The 14052-nt window shown below is 41.5% G+C and overlaps 1 protein-coding gene across 8 annotated transcripts in view; it reads right to left on the bottom strand.

The window, feature by feature from the left end:
• Positions 1-14052, bottom strand: part of rsrc1 (arginine/serine-rich coiled-coil 1) — a 129824-nt gene that overhangs the window by 76682 nt on the left and 39090 nt on the right. For all 8 annotated transcript variants that reach the window (XM_028573498.1, XM_028573496.1, XM_028573494.1 and 5 more), the window contains exon 5: positions 202-238. In XM_028573498.1, the coding sequence (XP_028429299.1) occupies positions 202-238 (37 nt within the window). The remainder of the gene's footprint in view (positions 1-201; positions 239-14052) is intronic.

Genomic DNA, 14052 nt, shown 5'->3' with positions numbered 1-14052 from the left:
TGAGTGGATAACCTGTGTGTGTGAAACGCTAATATAAAAAGTGGACCAGACCCTCCCTCTATCCTTGTTTTCTCTGTCCTCTCTCCCTACCTGTCGTTAGCTGCAGGTATTCAGCTCCAATTCCGGAGGTTTCATTACAAATGCAGATTTCAAAGTGTGTGTGTGTGTGTGTGTGTGGGGGGGGAGTCAAATAGAACTTACCAGATGTTCTAATCTGCCTTTGATGTTCGCCGCGTCCCTGCAACACAACAACACAATTGTAAATAAAGCGCAGACACACATTTTTTTGCAGACGCACACACACATATACCGAAAAAATACACGCACATTAATACGCACGAGAGACACAGAATAACAAACTCTACTCTAAGTGTGCTTGAATTAACATTTCTGAACCAATTTCTGAATAGTTGTTCTCACTGAATTGGAACAATACCTGTAGCTAATTCTGATTAGCTAGAATTAGGGCAGCATTTTTTTTTCTTCATTATTAATTAATCTACCCATTATGTTCTCAATCAATTGAATCATTGTTTGGTCTATAGAATGTCAGAAAATGACAAAGGAAACTGCCCATCATAGGTTTCTAGAGCACAAGATGATAAAATTAACTGAAAAGGTCTGCGTCCGACCATCAGTCCAGAGATGCAGAGTTTTTCTTAGAGAATAAAGAAACACAGCATATATTCACATTTGAGAAGCTAAAAACAGTGTTTTTCTGAAATTTTTCCTTAACAATGAGGAGAGTGGTTATGCAAGAAATTGATCTTGATGACAGTTTTTGTTTATTCAAAAGGAAAAAAAAATAGATAATGAAGAATTACCCTAAACGTAACCTTTCAGACTGAAGTGCTGTGCATGTTTGTGTGTGTTTGCATCCACACCAGACAGAGGTTAACCAATATGGTCACCTCACTGTTGCCGGTCATAATAATAATTTCCACTACAGAGAAAGAACTCGGAGCTTATTATCTGTGTGAATTAATAATAATAATAAAAAAAAAAAAAACGTGTGTACGATTATCAGCGTAGCAACGGCAGAATGGCGAGCCGAGGAAGTGGAGGAGGAGGAGGCGGGGGGAGCAGTTGGTTTTAAAAAGAGCAAATTGGCAGTAAATAATAGATGCGATTTTGGCACATTTCAAATTTGCAGTAGTGGAAATCAACAGATCAAGAGAACACAAACAGCCCCCGTCCCCGATCCCAGCACTCTCCATGCAACTCTGGCCCCCATTACTGACAACTCCACCCTGGCCGTAGCGTTTCACTGTGTGTGTGTGTGTGTGTGTGTGTGTGTGTGTGTGTGTGTGTGTGTGTGTGTGTGTGTGCGTGCTAAGGAGGAGGAAGGCTTATCGACAGGCTTCAGTTGCTAATGCAGCCAGCAGCATCACAGTGTAAATCTACACCATCTCTAAAATTACATACTGTCTAATCCATCCCACCCTCCACCCCACGCCTCTCTCTCCCTCCCTCCCCACTTTCATCCATCTATCCATCCATCCATCCGGCCAGGTCCCATACCCACTGTGCCCACAAACCTAAGCCATTCCCACATCATCAACATTGCTAAAAACTGGTATGAAGGAATGACCGAAACGCTCAATAGAAATGTTAACAAAAGTAGGAAACAAGGAGAGAAGAAGTCATGAAGAACGGATGTTTGCTTGTTAATTCTGCGCTGTCAGTGAGCCACATGCAGACAAGTCAACCACTTAAGGCAAACTTCATCTAGCTGTAATTACATTACATTCTGACAAACACCCCGCCACATTCATTATACATGATGGGCGCCCGGGCAACCAGACAGCAAGACATTTGTTACCTTGGTGACAGTGTGTGTAATCCGCTAATGAAGCGCAATTAGTGAGAAACAATCTAACACAGGGGAGACGCAGCGCTCGATTCCTCCTTTTCCACTCATTTCCCTGTGTTTTTTTTTCTTCCCTCTCTCTCCCCTCGCACTCCTTTTTATTACCTTGTCTTTTATTTTTGTGATCGAACCTTTATTAAGCTCTTCACTTGCATTTAATCTCCCACTGTGTCATCTGTTGTCTTGACTTCATCAAGGGCAAGCTGTCCAGCACTGTCCGCACCCGGGCGAAGGGATCGCTCTTTCCATTAGGCACACACACACACACACACACACACACACACACACACACACACACACACACACACACACACACACACACACACACACACACACACACACACACACACACACACACACACACACACACACACACCTCTTTTCAAAACATCATATAATCTGCTGAGGTCTTCAGGGACAGAGCTTTCCTTTTCTCCTTATCTCCCTCCCTCCCTCCCTCCGTTCTCTGTGCCTTCAACGCAGAGGCAGCATCGATTTCTGAATTACGCCACAATATTAAATAATTAATATACTTGCCATGATTGATGTTTTGCATTAGGCCAATATTAGGTTATCAATCAAAATCCACTTGGTTTAATGTAATAATATTGAAAATGTGTCAGTGCCTGTTCATCCAATTTGTAGTGGAGGCAAGCCAGATAGTAATGGTGGTGTAGCACAAGGCCTCAGAGACACTGTGGCCTGCTTACTACAACCATAGGAGCACATTATAGCCCTGGCACACAGCAGGCGGGAGGGAGGGAGGGAAAAGTGATGGGGAGAGAGATGAAGTGAAGACATGGAAAGACAGCAATGAAGCAGACAGTCAGTGATTCCTGATACGCTGTGACAGGCTTGCTACGCAGAAGGAGTTTGCCCTCAATCAAGAAACGGAACTTGTGGCACATTAAAAATCTTACTTAGTGCTATATACAGTGTAAATATGAATGTATTAATTTACATATACTGCCTAAACACCTATTTCGCTTTACTACAGCATGATTATAAGAATTTGTGTGTAAATAATTGTCCATAGACATTTTAGACGGAGATAATGGGAACTGCTATAGCTCAGGTGGTTGAGCAGGTTGGTTGGGTTGATGATACAATCCTGTTTACGTCCTGTTTAAGTATCCTATATTTTTCTCCAAATGTGTGGAGATAAAATGAATGTAATGTTTAACAATTTAGTCATTGACTTCAATTACGAGAATATTAGTGCAATAGGTCTTTTTCACACCAGACATTTTGACTTGTTATAGTAGGAAGAGCACAGGGGTTACTAGGGGCTCTGTTCTGTTCAAGTGAGTGAGTCAGCTCTGACACACACATTCTCAATAAGAAACACTGACCCTGGACCTATGATCTATGAAGTTTCAAACAAATTCTTTACCAGGCAAGTCAAAACTTAACCATGGTGGGGCGGCCTCTAGCTCACCCAGTAAGAGTGTGCGCCCCATGTTGGCAGAGTCCTGCAGCGGTGCGGGTTCGAATCCGACCTGCTGCCCTTTGCTGCGTGTCATCCCCCATCTCTTTCCCCCTTTCATGTCTATCCACTGTCTCTACTACTAATAAAAGGGAAAAGCCTAAAAAAAAAAAATCTTAAAAAAAAAAAACTTAACCATGGATACAGGTGCAGGACAAACTCAGCAAATAAAAAAAGAGAGAGTAAATATTGTAAGCTCTCAAAATGTTTATGACGCAACGTTTACAACCTTTAATAGAGCTCAACAGTGACCGTCCACTTTATTAACAGCTTTGGTTCCGGAAGTGTTTTTTTCCCCCATTCAATTGTTTCATTGACGTTTCAAAAATTACTTATATAAAGAGTTTTAAGTCTGGCACCAAGCACACCAGCTACAAGATCAGTAGTTACTAGTGAGCATAAAACATTTGATTCGGCACAAAAAAAAAGGCAAAGCTACAAGACCATGTACAGAAACTATCACAGACTTCAAATGGTAGAAGCTCGCTCTTGTTGTTCGCTGTTTCGTTGGTACGGCAAACATTTCTATGGTAACAGCGAGATGGACTAATCAGAGACGTCGCTGTTACGCTAAGGTAGTTTTTCGCCGTAAGAACGCGGATAAAACATGTTTTTCTTAAAACAAGGTTGAATTCATACAGACTTCTAGCTTCTACAGGAGCAGAAACTTTCATATCACAACCACGTAGCTCGTGGTCAGTCTACCGCGGATGGTTTAGACATTACGGCTGATAATCTAAATACTTATGGAGAAAATCAATGGGATTTTTACTTCCAGGACCACACTGTTGAGCTCTATGTAGGGTTGCGCGATATTGACAAAATGTGATATTGCGATACTGATTATGAATATGGCGATAACGATATTAATTTTGATATTTTTTAAACATATGTAAAATTACAAAAGTTAAGGGAAAACGCATCAAAATAGATTCATAACAAATTACACAACTTGTTTATTTATTTATTTTTTTTACAACAAGGTTTATTTCAACGGACTGTCATATTGGACTGGTACAAGATGAATAGATAAATAACAACCATGTCTACAGAACAGGACATGTTTTACTGGTTGTACAGTATAAAATAAATAAATAAATAAAGAGAACAGGACATAACTTTTCTTTCACTTTTCTGATTCGTTCCGTTTTGTTGTCTCTATCTATTTCTTCACTTACACTGTCACTCTGTCGAAATATGCACACACGTGGTGCGCTACATAGGGTTTGTCACGTAGTGGACCCGTGCGCTGACGTGTACTAACATGTGCAAGTGGCACGGTAACTGGCCAATGAAACATGATCATTTTAGCGTTTCAAGCGGGCTCTAAATCGAACACAACTAAGGCCGGTTACACACTGGACGCGTAACGCGAGCATGTCAGCCACGTGGCGTGTCCGTTTATATTTTGGCTCCCATGTTAACAGGTTAGCGCTTACACACTGCCGGCGTGAGACGCGTGCCTGCTAGAAATAGAACCGACGCCTATTTTTCACGCGAGACGCGAGCGTGTTGGAAGCGTTTCCAGGCCAAATAGAATAGGAAAATATGTTTATATGTCATTTAGACACAAATACATATTAACAAATGACATGTTGATGTTTGAAAGCCTCCAGGTTTTGATATAAATGCAGATAGGCCTATATGAATGTTTATTTTAATCGATTTTCTAATATTGCACCTGTCAATACAAAACGAAATATTATGTATCCTATTTTGCCGTCAATACTGCCGACGTTGTCTTTGCTGAAATCAAATCAGTATATATTTATGTTTAACATGGTATTTCATTTTATCAATGGGAAACATCCATGTGTCCAGACAAGGCTAGCAGCAGCAGCGCCGCGCCAGACACGTTTCTGGTGTGTAAAGACAGACAAAATCCACACAGCTGACACGCAGCTGACACGCAACAGAAACGCCACGCTCCCGCCACGCCTGCAGTGTGTAACCGGCCTAACACACAGCCAACGGACGGGACGCAGCGCTCCACGAAATAAATAAAATATTGCATACTTATCGGGACACTTTCAATATAATATTGCGCAACGTGATAACGATATTAAGTCGATATATCATGCATCTCTAGCTCTATGTCAGGCAAAATAGACAGTCGTCAGGCATTAGGTTCTGCATTTGACACGACAAAGATATTGAAGGTGGACAGGACACACTGCATCATTACATCTTTGGGAACTTGCAATACTTTGTGTGCAGACTACTTATTTTTTTCCTTCAAAATAGCTACAAGCCAGAAAGAAAGAGAGCCTGACAAAGAATGACAAGTGAGAAAGGGAGGGGTCAGAGACAGACAGACAGAGAGAGAGAGAGAGAGAGAGAGAGAGAGAGAGAGAGAGAGAGAGAGAGAGAGAGAGAGAGTGAGTAATGTACTGTTGTTCCAGGAAATGGTAATTAGTTATCTGAGGTCAATTAAGTAAAACTAGACAAACAAGTGTGAGTGTTAAATTGAGCCCAGGCAAGGTCAATATAACCAATTTAACATTCTCACTGGATCCATCACACTGTCTGCACTTTTCTGCTTTCTCATTCCAGCTTTTTTTTCTCCCTCGCCTTTCCTTATTTAATACACTTCTTTAAATCGCATACTTTTTCCTCTCGTTGTCTCACCTGTGCGTTCCTTCGGCCTCTATCACTCACAGTGCATGTTCCGTTTCACTGCCTTCGAACCCTTGCACTCTAAAGAGGATCTTTCAGCTGTTAACTCATCTTACCTCATTGTCTCTCCTCACCTGTCATTTTGCCCTCTCACAATCATCTGCCTGCCTCTCTCCCCCCTCACCCCACCCCTCATCCTCCAAAAAACCCTGCGCACCTGCTAACAGACAATTAATTACAGAGCCAGCACCAGATGAGTTGTCATTTGTGGTCAAGTTTCTAATAATTGCATTAGGTCTTTTTCTAAGATGCCATCACCCCCCTTTCTTTCTCTTCCTCTCTCTACTTGCCTTCTCCTCCTCTTTCCCTCCATCCTCTGACACGGCGGAGATAAATATCTTCAGTCAGTCAATGGAGGCGACAGAGGGACTTAAAATGCAGAGGCAGTCATTTGATTTCCAGCTAACAGAGCTGCCCATTAGCCCAGCACTCATCAGCCATGCATTACCTCTCAGGCCTGCTGTCCTGAGTGTGGAAGCTTTAACCCTTTCACTGTCCACTACTGGCCAGGTTTACCACGTATTATCAGGCATACTTTGCTCTCTTCCACTGGTCATTTTAACCTCCTTTAACTGTCCCCTTTAAGTGACAGCAACCACTTAACTGTCCTTTACTAGCAACGGCAGTGTGGGGGCAGTAAGGGTTGGTCAATCAAAATCTGCACTGCAAAACGATGAAACACCATCCAATTTAAGAATTTAAAACAAACATTGTTAAAAACTCAACACCAATGGCTGTTTGTGTCCCTGTAATGGCTCGATCATTTTTCACAAGTCTGAGATTAAAGTTATTACACTATTGAACCAGAAGGTCTAGCACTAACCTTTAAGCAAAATTTAAAGCAGTTTGAAGAAAGAAGTTTGACAAAATCCTATTGTTTTTCCACTAATGCCTGCAACTAACGATTATTTTCATTAGCGATTACCAACGATGATGGCAATAAACTGCTCAAATTGTCTAACCAACTCTTGAAAACAAAAAGATATTCAGTTTACTATCATATAAGAGAAGGAAAAGCAGCAAATTGTAACAACTGAGAAGCCAGAACTAGGGACTGTTTGGCATTATTTCTTGAAAAATGAAATAATCAATTAAATAGATTATCATAATAGTTAAAGTTGAATTATCTGTCAGTTGGTTTAATCTTAAAATGCCTAGAACATCACATTGCTGTGTATGTGCTATGAAATCATCATCATTTAAACAGTTGTGGAAATGTCTTCAGTTTTAATACGTAAGAGTCCAGAATTAAGCTGTGCTGGACAACATATCATTTTTTACTGGGGAAACCTAGTAAAATAACCTATGACCTATAACCTATGAGTTTTATTTTTTCTTCTAAGTGTACCTATCTCTTTTTCTTACACACCTTAGCTGCAGAAATAATATTTCAGCCTACAGCAGCCTCTCAGCCCTCAACCAGATATCAGTCAGAGATAGTGAGCAAAGGGAAGACAGGACACTGTAACGCTATGAAAGAGACATCATTCATAAGAGTGTGTGTGCATGTGTGAACCCCATTTGCCACAGTTGCATGCCTTGTCAAGCGTGTCATTGAGCATTCATATGTTGTTTGCCTGCTGATAGAATGGCAGGCATATTTATTAAAGACTCAATGTGATGGGGACACCAGAGCAAGTACACACACACACACACACACACACACACACACACACACACACACACACACACACACACACACACACACACACACACACACACACACACACACACACACACTGCACTAATACACAGTCCACATCAGTGACATCTGCCTGTTTAACTAATAGAAGGCAAAAGCTTGATATTAAGCATTCGAGGGACACACACAATAATACAGGGAACTCAGCTTTCCCCAGGCCTGATTGCCATCTCCATAGCTCCTTTTTAACAGGGCTGCCAATTGAAATTGAAATTGTATTTCTGTGTGTGTACTAGTAGAGCTACCTTTCAGGGTTTTATACAGCTAAGAGGAGGGCTGGGGGGGGGGGAAGACACGCACGCACACACACACACACACACACACACACACACACACACACACACACACAGAAGGGATAATGCAGGGGTAAGTCAGGGGCTGTCATTCTTCCATGCAGAACACACAAGAGGGAACAAAACATTGACTTAATCTTCCATGCTTTCTATGTAATTCAGCATATGCGCGTGCACACACACACACACACACACACACACACACACACACACACACACACACACACACACACACACACACACACACGCTGTCCCCCTTCTCAATGGAGGGGCTCCACTTTAGCATAATCCCAAAATGGTGGAGAAAAGCAGTCCATTAAAAATGGGACTAACAAATTCAGCACTTTATGTTTCTCTGAAGGGAGGGTTAAGTGCAGTCAATAAAAAAAAAGTAAGAAAAGGGGGAAGAAGAAAGAAACAAGCTGATTTATGGCTGGCCTTTCTGCTCTCTGTAATAAACACACGCGCGCTTGCATGCATGCACATATGCACTCTCGCACGCACCTGTTCATATGTGGCCCATATCTGACACCTGGTCATGGACAACACATGAGTGAAAGAGCTAGAAACACGTGGAGCAGGAATTAAAGGACTGCAGTGCACTTCTTGAAACTTTGCAAGATTTGTATCACTTTAACAGACAAGAGTACGTATCATGATTACTTAACACCATCCGAGTTGAAAAAGGAGGTTGCGCTTCAACGATGGATATTCTCGGTGGAGTGCTAAAACCAAAAACCAAGGGTGAGTTCCCAAGTTAAGGAGGACAAAATACTCTCATTTCGCTTATTTAATTATGCTCGCATCATAATAAATCAACGCTTATGCTTTTCGGCACAAAGCCTTTCTTCAGAGCATTTGAAATAATCAGGTTCAATTCAGTGGTAGACATACAAGGGCAGAGTCGCTCCAGCTAGGAGCCAATTATTCAACAAGCAATCAAATCACCCCATCTAATTGCTCTAAAAGGCACAGGGAAATCACAGGTGATTGGAACACCATCACATACAATTTAACACGTTTAACAACTTGTGGAGCAAAAATCTAAGGACTAGACTTCTTAAAACTTTGCAAATTTGTATCACTTTAACAGACGAGAGTGCTTATCATGTTTACTTAACACCATCATCATCATTTACATTACAAAAAAGGTACATTGTCCCTCTGCACCAGAGGCAAACATTTGAGAGAACGTCTTATTAATAAGCACTTTTATGGCTACGGTATAAGCAGTACCCTTCAAACCAAACGGCACTTGTTTATCCTACACAAACAATTTGACGTGATTTCATTTTATGCCACCTTTTCAAAAAATGTGACATAAGACCTATTTTAAGACTACTAGCTTGTTGAATGAGGAGGACATTAAGAGCATAATTGACATTAGAAAGAAGAGAAGGACAGGAAGGACAGGAGAGGACTAACATGGAGATGAGAGTAATGGTGCCAATGTTAAAGATCAAACCGTTTTTGTGTGAACTGGTGACTTTCTCTGTCTGAATACTTAATTTATTTTTTTCTAGAACTAGACTGCTTAATATGCCAGGCCGATATATCAGCTGATATTAGCGGATATATGGGAATCGCTGTATATGTCTGCTGATAAGTAAGAAGATTGTCACCAAAGAACAATATGTTTTCTGTCGCATTTTGAATATGGAGGAAAAAAAACAACTCTACTTTAGTGCTTAGGACCTGGCACATGTTCACATTTATTTTGCTATTAAGAAACAAATCATGCATCAGTAGGTCATGGTTGAGGAACCATCTTCATCACATTTTGAGCCAGCCGACTCAACCGACCCAGATCCATTCACACACGTATTTAAACACACACATATAACGTCATAGACAGAGCGCGTCTCCCAACAGACTGCCCATATCTTCCTCTTCTCAGCCTATACACACCAACCCAGTGCTGAAGGGAATTGAATGCTGGGGCCAACTTTTAAAGTAAATTGACTTCTTTTTAGTGTGTTACATAGAGGGAAAGTAGGACAAAGACAGAGAGAGAGAAAAAGCCAAAGGGAGACATGGAGAGCAATCAATATCCCCGTGGTTTCTTCAATAGCCGGCGGTCCTTTTCATACCTCCCAATTAGAACCTTTCCTAATCAGAGAAATACCTCTCCATTATTGAGACGGAGACAATGACACTCCCCAACATTTCCGCCTGCTCCAAAACTCTTGCGACTGCAGTACTGGTACACAAAGGATAAAGCACTGGGCTATACGGCATGGGGGACGCTTGTGTTAAAATCACATGTTGAAATCTTTTGGCTCTCCTCGTGGCCCCAGAAAAACTGATGGGGAACAATGGCAGCCCGGCACAGCATCTGTCATGGCACAATATAAAAAGATGATCTTGGCACCGAATGGACAAAAAAGAAAAAAAGAACGAGGGAGAGGGAGGAAGACGGGGAGAATGGAGGGGAGGGGAAAGGGAGGGCCAGGCGAGAGGTAATTCATTTGCAAATCAGGCCCTGGCGCTCAGGTCTATTTCAAGCTGCCAGTGGGTGCCAGGAGTTAACAAGGTAATCAGTTTCAATCCTGCCCTTCAATTGTACATCACACCCTCATCCAGAGAATACCCAGGCTTTTCTATAGGGGCAGAGGGGGGAAATAGCAATCTGGCTGCACACACAATACACACACCTGAAGACAAGTGTGTACACATTTACAGGCAGGCAGGCACACACACACACACACACACACACACACACACACACACACACACACACACACACACACACACACACACACACACACACACACACACACTATTAATAGCAATGTATCCATAACACAACAACTGCACTCTATTTTGATAATTGTTTAGACCGTGTCACTATATTTTTGACTTACCGGTATTTGACTAAAAATATAATCAACAGATTAATCAATAATGGGAAAATAATGGTTAGTTTCAGCATAGACAAAGCACTGAGAAATGTTACAGTCCTTCTGTTTCTCTCCTCTCATCTCAATTTGTTACTGCATATAGGAAGCCGTCTGTAAATTTTCAACGGCATAGCCATGTTTCAAATTGTCTCTGACCATAATGTCACAAAACCTAAAAAATTATTTTTTAAATAATGCATTTTTTCTAATAATATAAATTGTTACAAAGGGTCCCGAAAAGTTTTTTAGGTCATGTTCGGCATTGTTTCGTCGTTTACTGTAACCCTCTTTGATTTATAAACTGAATAACTGTATGTTAGAAGTCTTCCTTCTCCGAAAACCCTCCATACACACAGGCTGTTCTGAACCTAAAAGTGGTACAACCAAAATGGTAAAAAGAAAACAGCAAGCTTAATTTGTCCTAATCCTTTCTTCCTCTCTCTGTATCCCTCTCTTTAGCCTGTGTCAGCTGTAACCGGCTGGCCGAGAGGTAGTTAGCTCCAGTTAGCCCCTCATCTGCATAATCAATATGACAACCTTATTTTTCTGATGCAAACAGGATTTTGCTGCTGAGCGGTTTGTTAATGTGTGTGTGTGTGAGTGCCCAGTCTGCTTCTGGCCAGCCTCAGTCATGGCCCTCTTTAGCCTTAATTAGATTAGGTGCGATTATCCCAGCTCTACCTTACAAGTGTACAGGCGGGATAAAGTGGCCACAAAGGCCAGCCTGTCACAGGGACGGGGCTCTGGTCTGCAGGTTATCAGGGTCCAGGGAGACACACCGCTACATTGTTATTCATATCATCTCCACTCCACACTACTGTGCCTTTTTCACTTCTCTTCGTGCACTGATCCCCGATTCCATGTCTATGATGTCAAACTGGCGTAATCACTGGCCAGGGTAAGTCTCTCTTTTTTTTCTCTCTTTCTGTCTGTCCGTCAGAAGACAAAACAACATGGCCCCAAGCGCTCTGCAGTCTGGCCTATAGGGAGAGATGTCAGGAGTGTGAGAGTGTGCGTGTGTATGTGCAAGAGAGAGAGAGAGAGAGAGAGAGAGAGAGAGAGAGAGAGAGAGCATGAAAGAGAGTGCATGAGATAGAGTGCGCGTGAGAGCGAGAGTGTGTGTGTGTGTGTTTATCCCCTGTAGCAGGACAACACTCACTGGCACTGCTCGACAGCTGAAATTACTAATCACTATTATTCTGGAGAAGAGGAAGAACACTTGAGGCCTTCACCCACACACAGACATACTTGTGTGTGTGTGTGTGTGTGTGTGTGTGTGTGTGTGTGTGTGTGTGTGTGTGTGTGTGTGTGGACTTCAAGGAAAAGTGCTACAAAGAAATGTTAACCAAAGTCTCACACTAATGCAAATTGACGTTTGAGCACAGCACAGATTTACATGCACACACAGACGCCGAGGACAGAATGGGTGCTACAGCGCACACGCAGCCACCTTGCAACCGACCCAAATGCGTCCACAGCACAGACAGTTGAAAACTATCAAGCACCAAAAGTTGGCATTGAATGTCTGGTCAGAGCTGTACTCTGTGATGAAGTGCTGATTGAAACTTTGTTTAGACCAATTTATTTAGGAACATTTCTTGTTCATCTTTTTGTGTTTGGACAATATTTAACACTTGAGAACTTTGGCTTCTTCTGCAAGATGGAAAAAAGGGTTTCTCAAAGCAAGGAATTAAAAAAAGAATTTTATTGGTAGTGGTATCCAAAACTTTCAAACGATACCCAGCCCTATTCAACAGTGGATTCATAAATACTATACATCAGAGACGCCAACATACAGCATGACTATATAAAAACTTCCCTCATGAAGTGTACATTCAACTAAGTGTGGCAACTGTTTACCTGTAAAAATGTACGTGCCATAACAATGGCTCCAACAGCATTATTCCTTCCGATTAATAAGCATTTGTAAGTTTTACGAGATGAATCGCTACTCGGTTTCATTTTCTGAAATACTCCACCATTTCCCCTAAAAACATTTTCCACGTAGAGCTCAGCACTGACACAGATTTCAGACGTCGATCTGCATTGATGAGTGTGTACGTATATTAAAAAAAAAGCCGTTAATTTGTTCATTTTTTTTATAAAATCTGTTGATTCAACAGCAGTGCCATTTATACACATACTTTCCATGCTGTCAGATGTTGGCATAGAAAGAGGCAGGAACAGAGAGGCAAGGGTACATAAAAAAAAAGGAGAAAAAGGCTGAAAGATACTTGAAAGATAGATGAAAACCTGTTAAGAAAGAAAAGTGCATGGGAGAGCAGAGGGAAAGAGGAAGGTTTCTGACTCAGACTTAAAGACCACAAACAGAATGAATGAGTCGGTGGTGGCTCGTAAATCGTGTTTTAAGGGATTCTTTTCTTTCATCTATTCCTTAACAAATCTTCTGTGTCCAAATTAATTATTCCAAGCAAAACGTAATTAAAAGCTAACAAAAAAAACTTGATATGAGGAGTTATGTCTCATAACGCATAATACAATATAATACATTATTTAGTTTTTTGGCATATTGTGACATGTCAATATCGTAAAATATACCTTTTAGTCGCCCACCCATGGTGAGTGAGTGAGTGAGTACGTCCATGTGACAGTGAGTGAGACACAAGGTAAAATAACTAAAATAACCGCAGGGACTAGGCCGGTGAGACAGCAAGACAGAGCAGATGAGAGTGAAGGAGAGCAAGAGTGAGCGAGACATTAGTACAAATGAATTAAACATTGGCCCGAGATCTAAAGTTCTGCTGAAAAAGTGGCAGGCTAAATGGGTGCGAGGGGAGGGGAGGGGAGGAAGAGAATGAGAGAGAGGAGGGAGGCTTCATAACTTTCCCGTGGCTTCTTAATGTTTAATATGAGCTGTGTTTTGATAGGTTGGATATTTCAGCCTACATGTTTCAAATGTATTTTATATCTTGTATGTAGTGTACTACACAAGAAGGTTAGTCTAGGGACAACCTTCACCCATAAGAATGTGTAGAATCTATTATGAGTTTGGGTACAACTTTCACGCAGAGGAATTGGAGCCAGGAATGTGAGAATCTATTAGGAGCACATGCCATAAAAGGTGTAGTTTAAGAGTAAACTGTTGCACTGAAATAGATAGCTTG

This window comes from Perca flavescens, chromosome 3, assembly GCF_004354835.1.
Source record: "Perca flavescens isolate YP-PL-M2 chromosome 3, PFLA_1.0, whole genome shotgun sequence".
Classification (NCBI taxonomy): Eukaryota; Metazoa; Chordata; class Actinopteri; order Perciformes; family Percidae; genus Perca; species Perca flavescens.
This window is presented reverse-complemented; position numbering and strand designations above follow the sequence as displayed.